At 44.7% G+C, this 20,434-nt stretch overlaps 1 protein-coding gene across 1 annotated transcript; it reads right to left on the reverse strand.

Annotated features, from left to right (window-relative positions):
* Positions 1-1,315: 1,315 nt before the first annotated feature.
* mb21d2 (Mab-21 domain containing 2) lies at positions 1,316-20,041 on the reverse strand. The gene is made up of 3 exons (XM_077248646.1): positions 19,684-20,041; positions 7,728-9,272; positions 1,316-2,592 (listed from the first exon to the last, which is right to left on the reverse strand). Exons 1-2 carry the CDS (start codon positions 19,937-19,939, stop codon positions 8,005-8,007), a joined length of 1,524 nt encoding a protein of 507 aa, XP_077104761.1. The 5' UTR covers positions 19,940-20,041; the 3' UTR covers positions 1,316-2,592; positions 7,728-8,004.
* Between the last annotated feature and the right edge of the window lie 393 nt (positions 20,042-20,434).

Here is a 20,434-nt window from a genome sequence, read left to right on the forward strand (position 1 = left end):
AACTGCAATCCTACAGCATTTATTAATATTAGTTAATATTAATTTCAACATACTAATACGTTATTAAAATTGTTGTAGGTTGTATTTGTTTACATTAGTTAATGCACTGTGAACTTACATGAACAAACAATGAACATCTGTATTTTTTATTAACTAACATTAACAAAGATTAATAAATACTGTAACAAATGTATTGCTCATGGTCATGTTTATACATTAACTAATGAACCTTATTGTAAAGTGTTACAGAATAAGTGACATATTCATAAGAATAGGAAATTCATGTGTTTGATGTTGAATTGGAAATTAAATTCAGCACAGCCATACACATTTTTCCACAAAACCTGAATTATAACATTTGTTCAATTGATTAATAATGCGTATTTGTGACATGTAGAATATATTTTTCCTCAATAGGCTTATTTCTTTAAACTGTTCAGTACTGTAAACGAACACAATTGATATCAATAGATAATCGCCATTAATACATTTTCATTTTGCTATTAAAGACAAAATAAATATTGTTATTTGAATTTGAATCTATGGATTATATATTACAATGAATTATAATCTATGGATATATGAATTCATTCCATTTAAATTTTTTACATTCAAATTTTACATCCTGTTTTCCACCTCAGAAATTTAATTTAAAAGACTTTCTCGGTTCAATTCTGAATGTCACATCCCTTTAAAATATGTCGTACCTTCTCTATTCACTAAACATTCATATTTTCTCTTTATGTATGTGAATGCTATAATTGTAATGATCTCATTGATCAAACTGCGAAGAACTGCAACATCAGCAGTTTACAGGGACAGGGGAATAACGGCTTATGTTACATCAGCTGTTAAAAAAAGAACTAGATGCTGCTATAAGAGTTCAGTGTTCTGTTCTGGTATCAGAGGCACAGTGTCATGTCAAACACAAAGGTCGATTTTAATGACCTCTCAAAGATTAGTTTTTTACAGAATCTCTAGGTACATAATGCTTATAGCACATGTCAGCATTGTGTGGATGTGTCTATTTGTGATGTAGATATATGCAATTGTTCATCATCAGGAACTGGGATGTTGTGGTTGTGTGGAAAGGTGCAGACTGGGATATTATGTCACTGAATGCGCTGACTCAGCGTGTCGGTGGAGTTCACTGTGTATGTTGGTATGAAACAAGCACGGTACAGTACAGAGTACATGGCGGTGTCCAGTGGTGACGAATATGATGTAGAACTATCAAAATCAGCCAATTTATTGGAACCTAAAGCCTTTGCACCCTTGCATTTATTGTCAAGTTCAAAGGAAAATACACAAGTAATGAGGCCAAAATTAACTTTTTACTAAATAATAAGACACTAGACAAAGTTTTGAAGATTTGGAAAACCTTGCCTTAATTAAAAGATCATGGAGAAAGTAAATGGACATTGGGGTAGCAAAGCTTGTTCCATATGTTCAATATTCCTGTAATTACACAATATTTGTAAATGTAAATACACCATTATATCTGCTTACATATGTAACATAAATTGATACATAAATATGCCACATAAATTTTACTTCCATGATGCATATGATTCCTTCCTGTGCTTACAGCATAGCTCAAATGTCCTGTTGTCTAAATATAAATTGTTTTAAATATTTATTGCGTTATATATTATTTACGTATGCAATCATTTACATTTAACAATAACAATTTTAAAGGACTGATTTTGACCAAGCAAACAAATCAAAGTTCCAAACCAACACAGCTTTCAAAACAATGCACAATTCTTTATTTACTGGAGGAACAACACAGGCAAGCTAGATTTTTTGAGGTACAGTACAAACTACACGATTGATGTCCTACTCTGTATTTTTTTGTTTGAGACACAATTAAAGGGATAGTTCAGCCAAAAATTAAAATTCTGTCATCATTAACTCATCCTCAAGTTGTTCCAAACCTTTATTCATTTCTTTCTTCTACCGAACACAAAGATATGTTTGAAGAATATGGGTAACCAACAGTTGCCACTGACTTCCATAGTATGGAAAAAAAAAATCTATGTCAATGGTGCCCCACAACTGTTTGGCTACAAATATTCTTCAAAATATCTTCCTTTGTGTTTATTAAGGTTTGGAATAACTTGAGGGCGAGTAACAGTGAACTATCCCTTTAACATTAATGATAAGTGGGCTTATATTGAATAGCTGCTATTCACTTACAATAATTCAAAAACAAAATAACATCCTTTTATTCTTAAATAGCAGCAACATTTTCAGGGCTTTAAGTCAAGCACCCCCACTTTAGACAATTCTGCATTGTTATAACGTTTTTGTCAATTCAAGAACCTCAGTCTAATGTACATTTTTTAATTGCACTTAAGGAATATGATTTTAATCGCCTATAGATAGAAAAGGTTTGGCTTTCATTGACATATTTTTTTGTTGCTTACTCTAAATAAATAACAAGATATGTTAATTGTCCACAAACATAAAGAGGTGATATACGGAAATGGAAATGTGTTATCTCAGTCAGCACAGATGCAAAACATATGTTGTATTCTATTGTTTGTTACAACAGACCTTTCATCAGAATAACAATACCATCTACAGGAACTATGTTATTGTGGCGAGGGGGGCGTGGTTCAGCGAAGTCTGTAGCGCGAGAGCAACGACGGAGCCGAGCGGTGAGTAAGTAGGTCAAGTGCAAAATGACGAACACCTGTCTCTGATTGCAGTAATTGGCGTGGGGAGATCGCATAAAAGCTGGCTGCTGCAAGAGAGCGGGAGAGAGAAGGACTGGGGACTCGTGCACGAGACGTGAGCTGGACGCTGAAGAGTGATGTTTGATGTTGGAAAGAGTGATATTGGATATAGTGGAAAGAGTGATATTTTGAACGTGAACCTGATTTATGTTAGAGCGCGCACAGCGCATTTCTTCTTAACTAAATAAAAGTGTACGAGTCCCAGTCACGCCGACCCCTGTCTTCTTCCATCACACCAACACTGAACCTTTACTACACTGGTGCCGAAACCCGGGATGGAAGAAGAGGCCGCCGCCACACAGCCCCCGTCCCCACTTGCGGACATCATCCACGCGCTCGCGGGACTCCACCAGCAACAACATCGGGCCCTGCTGGCCATGGAGGAGCACCAGGAGCGTCGGTTCGAGACACTCCTCCGGGCCCAGCAGGAGGACCGTGAGCAGTTCCGGAGCTGGATGGACCAGGAGGTTCGGGCCACACCATCATCGCCAGCTCCAGCCTCGGCCCAGCCCATGCACCTCCACAAAATGGGTCCAGGAGACGATCCCGAAGCCTTCCTCGAGCTGTTCGAGAGGTCGGCCGAGGCCTGGGGCTGGCCGTCCACGGACTGGCCGATGCGGCTGATCCCGCTGCTGGCCGGAGAAGCCCAGATCGCCGCACAACAGCTGCCAGTCCAGAACCTCCTGGTCTATGAAGACCTCAAGCGCGCCATTCTGCAGCGGGTTGGCCGGACCCCGGAGCAGAGCAGACAGCGGTTCCGGTCACTGGAGCTCGGGGAATCCGGCCGACCCTTCGCCTTTGCGCAGCAGCTCCGGGACGCGTGCCGCAAGTGGTTGATGGCCGACGGACGCGACGTCGAGGGAATTATAGACCACGTGGTACTGGAGCAATTCGTCGCGCGGCTCCCCCGGAAGACCGCGCAGTGGGTCCAGTGCCACCGCCCGACGTCGCTGAACCAGGCCATCCAGTTGGCGGAGGACCAGATGGTGGCGTGCCCAGGGGTCGGCGAACCCCTTCCAGCAGCTTCTCTCTCTCTCTCTCTCTCTTCTCGCCCTGTCCCTCTACCCAGGTCCCGTGGAGGATTCCTGCCCAGGCCAGCGCCCCGCTGGAGGACCGGACCTACGGCTGAGCCTGTTCCCGCACCCAGAACGCCGTCCAGGGGAACAGCCTCTGCCACTGCGCCTCCTGCACCCCCGCTCTCCCCACGCCAATCGCTTGACCCACTTCCCGCCATTGGGGCGGCGGGAAGGACTGGGCCGGCCTGTTGGCGTTGCGGGGACCCTGGACATTTTATCGATCGGTGCCCCGTAATGGAGGTGGGGACACTGGTCAGGGTCCCTGACACACCGCAGGCTGCCCCCGATCAAGCTGGGTTGTACCAAATACCTGTGAGTATTAAGGGGGGTACCTATCAGGCTTTGGTGGATTCAGGCTGTAACCAAACCTCCATCCATCAAAATCTGATACAACCAGAGGCATTGGATAAGAGCCGCACGGTTAGGGTTCGGTGTGTGCACGGGGAGGTGATGGATTACCCTTTAATGCCAGTCATTATCCAATTTCGGGGCCAAAAGCATAGTGTGGAGGTGGCCGTTAGCCAACACCTCCGGCACCCGTTAATTTTGGGGACCAATTGGCCGGGGTTTAAAACACTATTGGGTTATTTGTGTGCGGGTGCTTCTGGGACAAAAAGGAAGCAGGAGAGGGGAGCGGTCGCTCAGGTTGGAGAGGCTGTGCCGGGGCCCTCGGTATCTGTCCCAGAGGTTCGGAACGCGGTTGAAAGAAGGATTCTTTCAGAGCGTGATGACTTTCCTCTGGAACAGTCCCGAGATGAGACGCTTAAAAATGCGTTTGACCAGGTCCGTACGATCGACGGGCAGCCCCTCCACCCCGACCGACCGCCCTCATATCCTTATTTTGCTATCATAAAAGATAAGTTGTATCGGGTGACCCAAGACACCCAGTCAAAGCAAGATACAACTCAGTTATTAGTTCCAAAGAGCCGTCGGGAAATGCTTTTCCAGGCGGCTCACTGTAATCCGATGGCTGGTCATTTAGGGCAGGCAGCTACACTAAATCGTTTAATGACCCGATTTTTCTGGCCGGGCATTCACGAGAACGTGCGCAAGTGGTGCGCGTCTTGTCGTGAATGTCAGTTGGTGAATCCACCGGCCAACCCAAAAGCACCTTTGTGCCCTCTTCCCTTAATGGAGGTCCCCTTCGAAAGAATTGGAATGGACCTCATCGGGCCATTAGAACGATCTGCACGGGGGCATCGCTTTGCATTAGTCCTGGTGGATTATGCAACGCGATACCCAGAAGCAGTGCCGCTTCGCAATATTTCCGCTAAAAGCGTGGCGAGCGCACTGTTTCAATTAATCTCCCGGGTAGGAATCCCGAAAGAGATTCTCACCGATCAAGGCACGGCGTTTATGTCACGCACTATTCGCGAACTGTACGAATTATTGGGCATTAAATCGATTCGCACCAGCGTCTATCACCCACAAACAGACGGCTTGGTGGAACGTTTTAACCGCACGTTAAAATCCATGATTCGTAAGTTCGTACGGGAAGACGCCAAAAATTGGGATAAGTGGCTAGAACCCCTCTTGTTCGCTGTACGCGAGGTCCCCCAAGCCTCCACGGGGTTTTCCCCCTTCGAGCTTCTCTATGGGCGTCAGCCCCGCGGGGTGCTGGACGTGCTTAGAGAAGCTTGGGAGGACGGACCTTCGAATAGCAAAAACGAAATTCAGTATGTCTTGGACCTGAGAACAAAACTCCACACTTTGGGGCGGCTCTCTATGGAGAATTTGTTACAGGCTCAGGACAAGCAAAGTCGGCTGTACAACAGGGGGACTAGACTACGCAAATTTGCACCGGGAGATAAAGTCCTTGTATTGCTTCCCACATCCAGCTCTAAATTACTCGCGAAGTGGCAAGGGCCGTTTGTGGTCACACGGCGAGTCGGGGACCTCGACTATGAGGTTGTCCGATCAGATAGGGACGGGGCACATCAAATTTACCACCTTAACCTCCTTAAAAAATGGAATGAGGCGGAGTCAGTGATGCTGGCGACGGTGGTAAGTGGGGAGGAGGATCTCGGTCCAGAAGCGAGCTCAAAATCCCAATCTCTCGCTCTGGCATTTGGCGGAGACCACCTCTCACCGTCCCAGATCACTGACATACGTAATTTACAAGCAGAGTTTGCTGATGTGTTTTCGCCCCTACCTGGTCGGACAAATCTCATTCAGCACCACGTTGAGACCGAACCGGGCGTAATAGTACGCAGCCGGCCGTATCGTTTACCTGAACATAAAAAGAAAGTAGTTCAGGATGAATTAGAAGCTATGCTGGACATGGGGGTAATAGAAGAATCCAACAGTGACTGGGCAAGCCCGATAGTTTTAGTGCCTAAAACCGACGGCTCCGTCCGGTTCTGTGTGGATTATCGCAAGGTGAATGCTGTGTCGAAATTCGATGCGTATCCAATGCCGCGGGTTGACGAATTGCTTGATCGGCTCGGTACCGCTCGTTTTTATTCGACACTGGATTTGACAAAAGGGTATTGGCAGATCCCCTTATCTCCAATATCTAAAGAAAAAACTGCTTTCACGACGCCGTTTGGATTACACCAATTTGTTACTCTTCCTTTCGGCTTGTTCGGGGCTCCCGCGACCTTCCAGCGCCTGATGGACAGAATTCTCCGGCCGCATACTGCATATGCTGCTGCTTACTTGGATGACATTATCATCTATAGTAACGACTGGCAGCGGCATATGCAGCATTTGCGAGCTGTCCTCAGGACGCTGCGAGGGGCGGGGCTCACCGCCAACCCAAAGAAGTGTGCAATTGGGCGCGTGGAAGTTAGGTATCTGGGCTTCCACTTGGGTCATGGACAGGTGCGTCCCCAAATTGATAAAACCGCAGCAGTTGCGACCTGTCCAAGACCTAAGACCAAAAAGGAGGTTAGACAGTTCCTGGGGCTAGCTGGATATTACAGGAGGTTTGTGCCTAATTATTCGGACCTGGCTAGCCCGCTGACTGATCTGACTAAAAAGGAAGCACCAGATACTGTCCAGTGGACGGAGCGGTGTCAGCAGGCCTTTACCCAGATAAAGGCTGCTCTATGTGGCGGACCGCTCCTACAGGCTCCTAACTTTTCTCTCCCTTTTTCCCTACAGACTGACGCGTCGGACAGGGGGCTGGGCGCAGTCTTGTCCCAGGAGATAGAGGGCGAAGAACGGCCGGTGCTGTACATTAGTCGGAAGCTCTCGAAGAGAGAGACTATGTACAGCACCATTGAAAAGGAAGCTTTAGCCATCAAGTGGGCCGTTCTCACCCTCCGCTACTACCTCCTGGGTCGAGAGTTCACCCTCTGTTCGGACCACGCTCCCCTGCAGTGGCTCCACCGCATGAAGGATACCAACGCGCGGATCACCCGTTGGTATCTGGCCTTACAGCCTTTTAAGTTCAAGGTGATCCACAGGCCGGGTGCACAGATGGTTGTGGCTGACTTCCTCTCCAGGAGGAGGGGGGAGAGGGGGGAGGCTGCAGGCCGGACGGCTCCCCGGCCTGAGTCGGGCGGTGGGGGTATGTGGCGAGGGGGGCGTGGTTCAGCGAAGTCTGTAGCGCGAGAGCAACGACGGAGCCGAGCGGTGAGTAAGTAGGTCAAGTGCAAAATGACGAACACCTGTCTCTGATTGCAGTAATTGGCGTGGGGAGATCGCATAAAAGCTGGCTGCTGCAAGAGAGCGGGAGAGAGAAGGACTGGGGACTCGTGCACGAGACGTGAGCTGGACGCTGAAGAGTGATGTTTGATGTTGGAAAGAGTGATATTGGATATAGTGGAAAGAGTGATATTTTGAACGTGAACCTGATTTATGTTAGAGCGCGCACAGCGCATTTCTTCTTAACTAAATAAAAGTGTACGAGTCCCAGTCACGCCGACCCCTGTCTTCTTCCATCACACCAACACTGAACCTTTACTACAGTTATATTTTCATATACTATGTAAATCATTGTCTAGAAAGTGCTAGACTTACACAGCTCTTCTTCTCAGAGTCACCATGATATGAAATCCCCTGATCCCCTGCAAATAATTGGGATTTTCCACTCAGTAAGGCCAGTCTTATAGAACTGTTGCAGTCGTTTCCTCCAGAGGTTCCTCTCCAGTCTGATGTAAGCAGGCACAAGGACACAGCTCCATTTTTCTGGACAGTGCCATGCACACCCCTCGGGTTAAACCGAAAATATACCTACGTTTTCAGAAGAACTTGTCATCAATACGGAAGTGAGGTCGCGTGACGTCGTCAGGGTTGATGAATACAGAGATGGACTTGCCTGGATTCTCGGTCACCAACTGCTGTAGCTTCTTGGCCAAGCGGTCATCTGGCTGCTGGTGATCTGCTGAAGGATCCGCCAGCGGAAAGGGCAGTCCTGAGGAACTCCCGCGACGCTGCATCTCCAGCGTCAGTCTGTTGGCCGCCTTGGCTTGTTCGATGACGGAGCGCAGGTGTTCGCCCGGATCCGAGCGTACCAGTGCTAGCTTACGAGCATGAAATATGGCGGTCTCGTCACACAGGTGCTCCAACATGTTACACTGCGGGATGAAATAGTTAGGGCAGGTCTTGTTGACAAGGCAGTGCTGCAGGTCATCAATGAGACCTAGCAGGAAGTGTGCAGCGTAGTCTTCCTGTGACAAATAGCTTGCAGGTAGTCGGTCACAGGCCCACAACATAATGCTGCGTAAGTAGTAGGGACTGATAGCTGTGGGTTGAGCCAGCAGCTTTACAACTATCGCCTTGCACGCCTGGTAAGCTTGCATGAGGCCTGGTGAGATGCACTTTTTCAACTGCACCTCACTGCGGGCGAAGGAGAGACGCCACTCGTTTTCCTGGCAACCAGAGGCTGAGCAGGCAGGCAGCAGATAGAAGCCACTGATGACCTCCTCCTCTGTGATTTTGCCATCCCAGAAGTGGTTCTCCATCAACCAGCTCTGAGCAACCGCCGGCCAGCCTTTAAAAGACACCACAGGAACAATGTCATAAAGCATGCGACTGCTGCCCACACCTAAAACCATAGACAGCAGCGTGCTGTGACGCTCGACCCGCTCCACTCTTGGGGTTCCCCTTTGTGGCTTGCGCTGTAACTCCATCAGTACCAGTCCGACAGCTTCTTGGAACCAGTCAGCTACCAGTGTGGGTGAGAAGAAGTAATTGGTGGTGCCGTTCAGATGGTCAGTCAGCGTGCAGCAGTCTCGCCAACGGTTAATTGTACCCTCGTCAAAAAGTCGCAAGCTGAGCCAAGAATGACCCAGTGCTGAGTGGCGCATGTCCAGTGTGACAGGCTGGTTCCGGTCGTGCAGTTTAAGTGCAGGAACCAACAGGGTGAAGGCCATGTCATAGTCAGAGCCACGGTTATAGATGCCAAGCTCATCCAGATCCATGTCCACCACACCTTCTCTCACACCACCGGACAACAATAGGTACTCATTGGCAACAGGCAACTTTTGGTCCAGCTTTTGCACCATGCCTGAAACAGAGAAAAAACAGAGTATATATGGTATAAATGTACATCGTAACAAAGATTCTTATAGATGATAAGTGTACAAAAAATTAAATATCTCTTTCAAAAGTTCCTATAATTCTGTTCAATACAACTATTCTATTGATATTACTTTGCTTGTGATGTTTCTCATGTGTAAGTCACTATGAATAAAAGTGTTGGCTAAATGAATATTTTATTGTCAAACCAACAAGTAGCACATAATAAATATTTAAGAAAATGTTTTGTTTTGTCCTATTTGCCCTTGTAGCAACAACTATAGCAATTTATAATGTAATCCCAGTTCATAAGTGTCAGGATTATGTTCTATTTATTGTGTTTATAGTTCTGTCATTCTAAGTTTTAATAATTTCCATGTTTGTCCATGTTTCATTCTGTTCACCTGTTATTAATTAATTAACTCCTTAGTTCCCTCATAGTCTCATTAAAGGCTGTTTACACGACTCCGTTTTCAACTAAAAACAGAAGACTTTTTATACGTTTTGCCCATTCAGTTACACGACAACAGCGATTTGGTGGCCTGAAAAAGCAAAAATGCACGTTTTTGAAAACGATACCCTTATACTTTCTATGTAAACGACAAATATGCGAATCTGTGAAAACGGTAACGTCCTGCACATGCGTATTACCAGTTTAGTCTATAGGCTTTTTTGCAAATGAAAGGATACAGATATTAACAGTAAGAAACAAGGTGGGGGGGGGTTCTTAAGAAACAAGGGGGGTGGGAGGCGGCATACGGACATCGTCACAAGTGGTTATAAGAATTACACAAATCAACAAAATATAACATTTTGTTATGAAAAATTAAAGGTTCCACAAGAGACTCAAGGACGATATATGTTTTCGAAGGACTTTATATCCGAGGAGAACTTTCTAAAATTGGGATTACAGTGAATAGTTCTGGCTTTGTGAAGATACAAAACATTTTTCCGTTTTTAGCACATCCTTGTTGTGAAAAAGTAACACTCCCTGTGCTTTCCAGTTCTTTGTCCAATCTAGTCTGTGTTTAGTGGTTGTTGTCTCCGTTTGTCTCCTGATTTTCCTTGTGAATTTAAAATAAAGAGTATTTGTTTGATACTCTATAGTCTTGGGCTCATTACAGCCACGTGATTTGACCAATTAAGTGGATTTTTTCTTTTTTTTTCTTTTTTTCCATCTTCCTCTCACATGTGGACCTGCCAGCAGTACACCTCTTATGCCTGGAACAGAATGACTGCTCCCTTGAGTCACACACCAGGACTTTTTGGAGTTGACGTGTCTAATGCCAAGTTCACACTGCACGACTTTAGGCCTGATTTTCGCTCGCTGACAGGTTTTGCGCTGCAGAACTCCGGTCTTACGCACGAGTGATCTTGCGTTATTTCCTTATTACTTCTCGTGTGCGTTTTGGTTGTGAAACGTAGTTTGCAGACCAGACAGAAGTTTTCGGTGATTCTTTCTTTTCTAAAGTCATGCAATGTGAAACCTCCTGTTGCTGATCCATCGTGCAGTGTGGACACAACAGCAACTGAATGCTACCCCAGATAGTCGTGCAGTGTGAAAAGAACAGTGACCTGACTACTTTGAAAATCGTGCAGTGTGAACGGCATAACTCACTATCCAGAACGCTCACTTTGCGTTTTCTACATCACCAGGTCAAGGGCATGCCTCCCAGGGAGTGGTCCACGTAAGGATTTTGCCGCATGTGTGGAGTGGATACTGGTACTGAACTCGGAATTCACCATTGGCCCATTGGAAAACACCAGTCCCACTCCAGACCCAGATCCAAATCAGCCTTCACACAGCCTGATGGAGCTACAGCCTGATTCCACCGCAGACTGTGGAGATAAGCCTGTCACAATGAACACGCCAGAGACCATCTGCGCCAGACATCGCCCTGGAGCACGAACCACATTGAGAATCTGGCCAGGTGTGTGAGTCGACAACAACCCCGTCCTAAAGGGAATACTAATGGAATTCGAGGGCATGGATGGAATCCCTGTCCACCACCTCGCCGCTGGGAATGAGTTCTGCCTGGCCTCTGGAAACTGTTTAGATTTTTTGAGGAGGTAATTCCCCTGTCTGCTAGTACTGCCCAGTCTAGAGTTTTCTGTTTCCCCACTGGTTCCACCCAGCCTAGATATTTCTGTTTCCCCACTGGTCCCACACAGCCTAGAGTTTTCTGTTTCCCCCCTGGTCCTACCCAGCCTAGAAATTTCTGTTTCCCCACTGGTCCCACCCAGCCTAGAGTTTTCTGTTTCCCCATTGTTCCCACTCAGCCTACAGATTTCTGTTTCACCACTGGTCCCACCCAGCCTAGAGTTTTTTGTTTCCCCACTGGTCCCACCCAGCCTAGAGATTTCTGTTTCCCTACTGGTCACACGCAGCCTAGAGTTTTCTGTTTCCCTATAGGTCCCACTCAGCCTACAGATTTCTGTTTCACCACTGGTCCCACCCAGCCAAGAGTTTTTTGTTTCCCCACTGGTCCCACCCAGCCTAGAGTTTTCTGTTTCCCTGCTGGTTCCACCCAGCCTAGAGTTTTTTGTTTCCCCACTGGTCCCACCCAGCCTAGATTTTTCTGTTTCCCCGATGGCAGGGTGCGAACTACGGTGGAGCTAGGGGGAGCTTGGCTCCCCTTAATAAGACATGGGCTCCCCTGAAAACATGATTCGTGAAAATTTGGGGGGTCTCAAAAAATATTAACAAAGTTTTATTTTGACGTGCAATTTCAGTTTCGTGTAATGTGACCATCGTGGAGTAGTATGTGTAAAATACCAAAAATATCATTAATTCTTGCATGACGGCGATTTAAACCTAATTCACTTCAAAGATAACTATACATGCTATTCTTGTCATGAGCATCGAGGTGTGATGGCAGTCATGTTTAGTACATGTTAACTCAAAAAATATAAACGTTGGATGCCATTGATCTGCGCGCGAAGTCCTTGAAATCCATTCTGTGTTGAGGTAAGGCATGTTATTCCCAATTATGTGTTCTGGCTGGGTTGTTATAGGTCTGCGTGACTCTCGATGTCTTAGGCCTAATAGAACAGAGGAATTATGGTATTCTTCTGTAGCTTGACGAGTAATTTAACCCTTGTTCAAGTGAACTCAAAGACAGCCTATGTAGCTATAGACTATTTGGGGATGGCTGTTTGCTGTTTGACTTATCAATTTGTGTCGATAAAGTATAATAGGGTGAATCCTGTATATAGTGCTTGCATAGTGCATACACTTGTAGCTGTTATGTTTCTTTGGAAGTCCTTGAAATGAATGGGTTTCAAAGCGCAGCACCACGCATTCCGCTCGATCTCATGAAAGTGTGTATCTATGTGTATCTATACAACGAATGTTATTTCTCGTGCCATTTATACGCTAAAAATAGTTTTTGCATGCTATATGCTACACAGTTTTCGCGTGCATATGATACGCACTTTATGGCGTGTAATATGCACTCCCCACCCTAAACCTACCCAAGGGGTTTTCAGTGCGTAGCATATGCACGCTAAAACCATTTTTGGCATATAATTGGCACGAGAAATAACATTCGTGGTATATGCACTTTCAATAAGATTGTGTTGCAGAGGCGCTTCAGTCCTCGACACACGCAAGTGCACGAACCCCCCCCCCCCCCCCAGTTGAAAAAAAAATGGGCTCCCCCAAAGGACACGGTATAGTTTGAACACTGCCCGCTGGTCATGCACAGCCTAGTGTTTCATATGTTTCCTGAGTGCCCGCCCAGCCTCCCTCTCCCACCTCCTGTTCCCAAATCAGCCAGTTCATCGGCCCCACCTCCGCTGGTTCCCTTCAGCCTCTGGTCAGACGTTGTCCAACCAGCACCTTTAGCTCCGTCTGGCTCTGCCTTCCCTCCAGCTCCACCTGGGATTCTCTTTGCCACGACTCCACTTCGGTCTCATTTATTACGTTTTTAATAATTTTTGAAGTTGCAATAAAAAAACTTAATTTTTCAAAACTATTTATAATTTTAGTGATATGATTCTCTACAGAGATGCTTTTCAATAATAGGATGGTTCCGGCAGTTCAGGAGAACAGGGCGGAGCAGGCTGAGCAGATGGCTAGGGCGGAGAAGGCTCTGGCTTGGCGTGCATGACGTTAACAGTTTCTGGCTTGGCGGGCATGACGTGAACAGTCTCTTGCTCGGCAGGCATGACATGAACAGTCTCTGGCTTGGCGGGACTGTCGTGACATGCAGACTCGGCAGGGCTGACGTGGAGCTCAGGCTCTCAGGGCTGACGTGAAGCTCAGGCTCTCAGGGCTGACGTGAAGCTCAGGCTCTCAGGGCTGACGTGGAGCTCAGGCTCAGCAGGACTGACGCGATGAAGCTCAGATTCGGCACGCATTACGCGAAGAAGCTCAGGCTCGGTAGACATAATGTGAAGAGGCTCGGGCTTGGCAGGTTGAGACTCTGGAAGGGTGGTCTCGGCGTGACGAGACTCTGGACGGGCGGTCTTTCCGTGGGGGCCCGGTCTGGCCACTATGGCCGAGGACGTATGGACCCCCCGGAGGTGAGGGTTCAGTGGAGGCTGATCAGGCTAGAACAGTCTCTGGCTCGGCGGGCATGACGTGAACAGTCTCTGGCTCGGCGGGCATGACGTGAACATCCCTGGCTCGGCGGGACTGACGTGAACATTCTCTGGCTCGGCGTGCATGTCTTGAACAGTCTGGCTCGGAGGGCATGACGAGAAACAGTCTCTGGCTCGGCGGGACTGACGTGACACGCAGGCTTGGCAGGACTGGCGTGAAGCGCAGGCTCGGCAGGAATGACGGGGAGCGCAGGCTCGGCAGCGCTGACGTGGAGCTCAGGCTCGGCAGGGATGACGTGGAGCTCAGCAGGACTGAAATGATGAAGCTCATGTTCGGCACGCATTACGCGAAGAAGCTCAGGCTCGGCAGACATGACGTGAAGAAGCTCAGGCTCAGTAGACATGACGTGAAGACTCTGGACGGGTGGTCTCGGTGGGACGAGACTCTGGACGGGTGGTCTGCCGACGATGAACGAGGACCCATCTATCCGGAGCGCAAAGTTGATATAACTTACTAGCATCCATACAGGGTCTCCTCGCGGCATCACCAAGCGGATTTCATTATCCAAACTAGAGGATGACACGGGAGTGGATTTTCACTCCTGTCCCGTCCCACTCCCATAGAAAGAAATCTTGTCCCGTCCCACTCCCAGACCAAAGTTTAAAAAATAATCCCATCCCATCCCGCTCCTGGTAAATTGACTCCCAATCCCATCCCGCTCCTGTTTAAACTGACTCCCGCTCCTGTACCGCTCCCATATACGGCAATTTTCGCTTGATGAACGAAGCGATGCTTGCCTGATTCTTTCCCGAATTTGCCTTGCAAGTGTGCTTCTTCAGACCGCTCGTCCCTGAATCACTTGACTAAGACTAAGCATGTCTTACAAGCAGCGTACATTGTGCTATCACCGTCACATTCTACTCTCATAAACTTAATTAATATTTCAGACTTTCCGACCAGTTCTGTGAACTTAATAGACATGTCATTACTTCTGACTTTGCGCTGTAAATCATTTTTTGCCACATCGACTTCTCCGCGGCTGTTAGCTCCCTCCATCACTGCTCTTTGAATTTCGGCGGTAAGCCGTGACAAAAAGCACTGATGGCTTCTGGGACGGCTGGGTCGTGTAGTTATTTTTTAATTGCGTTACATTGTAGGCGTATTAAAAGGAAACTACAAAATGATGCATTTACTTTTTTCTTTTTTTGTCGTCTTTACTATTGGTTGATTCCCGCTCCCGTCTGCTCCCGTTAACCATTTATCCTGTACCGTCCAAATCCCGTGATTGATAGCAAAGATGACTCCCATCCTGCAGGAATCCCACGGGAATCCCGTGACCCGTGGGATTCCCGAAAAAATGTCAGCCTCTAATCCAAACCTCACCAAAATCCCTCCATAAGGGTGAGGTCACTGCAAGTGGCACAGAGTGGAACAGTAGAGATGATAGGTATATGTTACATGATAGGTATAGAGTGTACATAGAAGAATCTGAACTGGATGAACTTAGCTGGATGATAATCTTTATCTCTTGTTTGTAGATGATGGCTGTGGATACAGCGGGCAGATGACTGACGACGGATGACAGCAAGCAGATGATCGGATATGAGGAATCTTCGAGGTAAGTAGTAACAGGTAAGGTTTAGGTGGAGTCTTGTGTGATCACGAAAGGACGAGATCAGACAAGGAAGTGAAGGGGAAGTGCCTCTTTAAAGTGTGTAGATGAGTGCGCAGAAGTGTGCGCAGGTGAGAAACAAGAGGGATGCTGGGAAGTGTAGTGTTAGTGTAGTTGAGGTTGTGTGACAGTAACTGTCTTAGGCATCTTGCATTACGGACATTGCAGTTTACTGCTCTGCTCACATCTACAGTCCTCATGTCTCCTGCAGCAGGACTATGGCATGTTCACGCAGCTTATCAGGGACCCTGGCCATTTTTCTCCTGGTGCTTCTCAGAGTCAGTAAAAAGGTCTCTTTAGTGTCCCAAGTTGTTTTCATTGTGACCTTCATTGTCTACCGCCTGTAAACTGATAGTGTCTAAAAGGGACATTGTGTAGGAATTTTTACCATCTAGCGGTGAAATTGTATTTTGCATTCAAACGAATTGTGCTCTCCAGCGCCTCGCTTTTTCAAATGGGTGTTGCATTTACGGTAGCTGTTATGTACCAAAAAGCTATGACAGGATGTCTTCTAATTGCACTCCGTCGAGTTTTCCTTCAAGTGAACAGGTTTGTTATTTCAAACAAACTGCAACTTGACACAACCAACAAACGAATGTTTGAAACAAACAGTATGAATAATAACAGTGCAATGCAGCCTTTTAAACTTGCCGGGGCAGTTGTGGAAACGCGTTGGCCTAGTACTTTTTGACCCTCTCTGCTATTATAGTTTTCCAAGATGGCGGAACGACATGGAAGCCTCCGTGGACCTAGCCGTCTCATGTATATAAATATAATAAATTCCACGTTTACGAGGATAAGTCAGATAATTGGCAGAGGTATTTGTACACCATTGAGGACATATTTATGAATAAAAATATTGATTTTAGATAATTAAATACCTACAAAACTACACATAGTCCCTTTAAGGACTGTTCCACAGTCGCATGTCCAATAATTGTTTGTGGTTCATTGAACAAGCATGAAAAATTATTTTTTAAACCCTAGTATTTATACAAATTAACATTAACCTATATAAATAAAATGTTCATTGTTAGATCATGATACTTAATGGATTTACTTATGGTAATTAATTGAAGTTTATTGTAGTGTTACTGTTATTTTTTGTCTAGGATGCATTTGTTTCTATACTATACTATAAAAATGATTAGTTTTTACTCTTGTCATGTTTAAGATTAATTACATAATATTGAACAATTTAAGCTTCCTGTCACATGACCAAAAGCTCTTCCTCTTCACTGATGAAAACAGCAGAGCACTTTCTTTTGGCATATATTTCCAGTGGATCAATAAGAGGACCTGAAAGTTGACACCAGCAGCACAAGGTAAAAGCATCAGGAAGGAAGAACGTAACATTTACATTTGTTCACATTCTATTGTGTGCCTATACTGGCTTTTAGGGCACAGAGGGTTGCTGCTGAGCAAGGATGCAGCTGGCGGTTTAATGTTCTCAAGCATGTCTAATTTTTCTTAAGCATCCAGGCTCACACAAGCTGAGCTTTCATCTGTCCCCATTGAGGATGGGGATGCACTCAAATATTTATAGCTGTTCCCTGAATGGGGCAGTTTGACTCAGTGTCATTGGAATCACTCACTATGGTAACTTTCTTTACCTTCTTTTGCCATTTACTGTATATTTTTAATATCTCCTAACACTTCTAATGACAAATTTCCTTACAAAAAGTAGGGCAGCACAGACTGTGTTGTTTTTTCGAACATCTACTGCTGAGTGTTATGCTCACTTGATCAGTTTCAGTTCTGAAAGCAAAATGGGAGGTCCAACCCCGGTACTAGAAAGATATAAAGTGGCCGGTGAGTGTATGCATTAGATATCACTGAGAATGCATAAATTCCCCCTTAAACCAGATATCTGGCTGGCAAAACACTAAATTTAAGCCATGCTCATCTCTGTTGGTAGCCTAGAAATCTAGACGCACCCCAGCGGCAGCAAATTTTATTTTGCAACCAGTGTCATCTAGCAAATCTCAATCTCCGTTGGCTTGCGAGCTGGAAAAACCAAACTCTAGTCAGGCCAATCAAATCGTGTATAGAGTCGGTGGGCGGGGTTAACATAATGACGGCAGAGTTGCGACGGTTCTGCATGAATTCCCTGCTACTTAAAAACAAAGAAGATGGCTGGTGCTGCTGGCGAACAGCGGTCTTTCGAATCAGCTTTTGCCGCGACTCTGGAAGACTTGAAATTAAGCTTTTCTTTGAGAAAAAAGTCAGAAAAACATCCCCATATAATCACACTGTTACCATCATGTTTCACTATAAGAATGTCGTTCTTATAGTGGAACACTGCATTTGTTTTACAGAAATGTAGTTGTATTGATGGTTTCCAGATTACGGGGACAATTACTTTTTTCACATGGACAATATAGGTAATTGATGCATTTTTGTTCCAAATAAAATTAAGGAAATAATGATTTTAAAAGAATGCTTTATTTTTCTCTGGTTTCCATAGTCTAATATAAATTTATATTTGATGATATGAACCCATTCAAATACTTTTTACATGGCAATATAATTCAAAAGAATTTAGTAAACACCTGAGAGAAAACTAAGAAGTTTTCGATATCGAAAACGTATACAGATAGAAAAGTTTACTTATTACAACACTAATATATATATATATATATATATATATATATATATATATATATATATATATATATATATATATCATATAAAACAATAGACATTAGTACTTTCCCAGTTCTTCCCAGATCAGTTCCCAATCTTCCTTCCAACAATTCCCCCTGATGTTTAGCAAAAACCCGAACTATTCCCACATCCCTCCACCCATCATTCTTTAAATCTGTCTCCCACAGAGATTCCAACTCTCAAAGATATGCAGTGTCACTTTTGTTCCATCTGTCTCATTTGCATACACAGACACTGCAGGCCAATCAGCCTCCTGCTTTCTGAATTGAGCTGGGTGAATGGCAGTGAGTGAAAGTGTGAGAACAGAATGAGAGGAAGCTGTACATTACTTCTGCCTCAATGGATGGGTTCCCATAATTGCCTGAATGCCTCCTTACACCCATTTCCCCCTAGTTTAGAAATAAACCCAGTGCTGGACAGGCTTATTGAATTTCTGTTAAAAATATCAACACTTCTTAATCTGTTTTAGACTAGTCATACAACTATTTTTAGACATGTAGGTCTAGTTAAATAAAATAAAAAGATTAACAAATAAACACGCATATACTAGGAGTACATTGGCCTCCATAGTATTTTATGTCCATACTATGAAAGTAAATGGCTACCATCAACAGTTTGGTACAAACATTCATCAAAATATCTTCATTTGTGTTCAGCAGAAGAAATAAATTCATACAGGTTTGGAACAACTTAAGGGTGAGTAAATGATTACAGAATTTTAGTTTTAGGTTGAAATATCCCTTTAATATAAGGATTCAACGTCTTGAAGCTAGTATTGATAGTTTAAGTTATTGATAAAGTAATTGCACAATAGAAACCTAAAATTATTGTACTGTCATTTATATTTTTTGTAATTAGTGATATATTTTTCAGCTTATTAAATTCTAACTGAACTCAAGTCATTCACTTTTCCATTTACTTTTAAACTAACCCCAATATATACAATGAAATTATTAATTTATGCAACATGTTTGCTCTTCTGCTCTTTGTCAAAGGTAAACTTCACTTTTTCATGTGTAAGCGGTTAGAGGGATTCAACATGTGGACATAATCATTCTGATCCCTTCAAATAGTAGATTAGGGGCATGCATTCATCCGACTACTGTGGAATTATTCTGCAAGAGGTCAAAGATAAACCCGCTTAAGAAGAGACCAAAATGGATTCAGTGTTTGGAGAATGTAAGATGCTAAGATGTTGCATAAAGCACCATACATATTGTAACACACCTTCACCATACAACGATCAACCTATGCAAATTAAGATAAAATAATTTTAGAACTTAGATTAATATAGTATAGATCTATTAATATAAAACCTCTTACATGTGAAATACGGGTGAATTTTTTTTATTATTGGTACAGTACATCTGACCATTTCTTTATAGCATACCATTATACCAGATAACCTATTATTTTTCACTTAAAACAGAATAATAGGCTAATGAATTATGGGCCTAATGAATAACAATTATGATTATTTGAACAAAATATTAATAGGTTTGAAGATGCTATTACCGAGCATAGAGAAGATGAAATCCTTGGCGGTGTGTATTTCCAGTGCCCTCTGGTCATCATACTCTCGTTGGTCTTGTTTGCTGAATTCATGGATGAGTCGGTTGAGCTCCTCGATCTTCACTCCGGACCTGAAGTCCAGCTCGTGGCAGCACCACAGCTTGTGGTTGTTGTTGTTTAAGCCTGCCGGTGCTGCGGTTGGACTGTTCCCCAGGCTGCTAACGGATCCGGTCCGGCTGCTCGCAGCTGGGACCGCCATCTTCACGCCAGAGGTACCGTCGGGATGCGACGCTTCTCGTGGATTCTCCTCCTTTTTTAATCAGGTGGTCTTTGAATGGAGCCGTGATGTCATGCAATCCACATTCAGTCTTACAGAACAGCCCATTTCAAAATAAAAATGAGAAATAGGTAGTGGAAAATCGAGAAGTATAGGCTAGTCTATTTTGGTTCAGACATTTGTAAAACGTAGCTAATTTCGCACATTTGTAAAATGAAACATAAGCCTAGTGTTGATAAATAGGCTAGGCTATATTAGAGAGAGAAAGAGTTTAAAAAACAATGGCCCATTTATTTAGCATAGGCTACAAATGATGCATTCAATTGATAATTTGAAAAAATAAAAAACAATTCAGCAGGTTTTTTTTTTTGGTAACACTGTATTTTACACTGTCCTTGTAAACGTTACATGCAATTACTGTAGACAATTAGTAACTAAATTATGCATTAAGTGCATGCAACTAACCCGAACACCTTA

This window comes from Siphateles boraxobius, unplaced genomic scaffold (genome assembly GCF_051911475.1).
Source record: "Siphateles boraxobius isolate OS27281-9 unplaced genomic scaffold, OSU_SipBor_1 1, whole genome shotgun sequence".
In the NCBI taxonomy this organism is placed as follows: domain Eukaryota; kingdom Metazoa; phylum Chordata; class Actinopteri; order Cypriniformes; family Leuciscidae; genus Siphateles; species Siphateles boraxobius.

What these genes read in the sequence shown, in the direction of transcription:
- mb21d2 (XM_077248646.1), bottom strand. Translation starts at nt 19,939, where the DNA reads ATGGCGGTCCCAGCTGCGAGCAGCCGGACCGGATCCGTTAGCAGCCTG. An exon ending in TTTCATCTTCTCTATGCTCG is followed by an intron (nt 9,273 to 19,683) that starts GTAATAGCATCT and finishes TCTCTGTTTCAG; the next exon opens with GCATGGTGCAAAAGCTGGAC.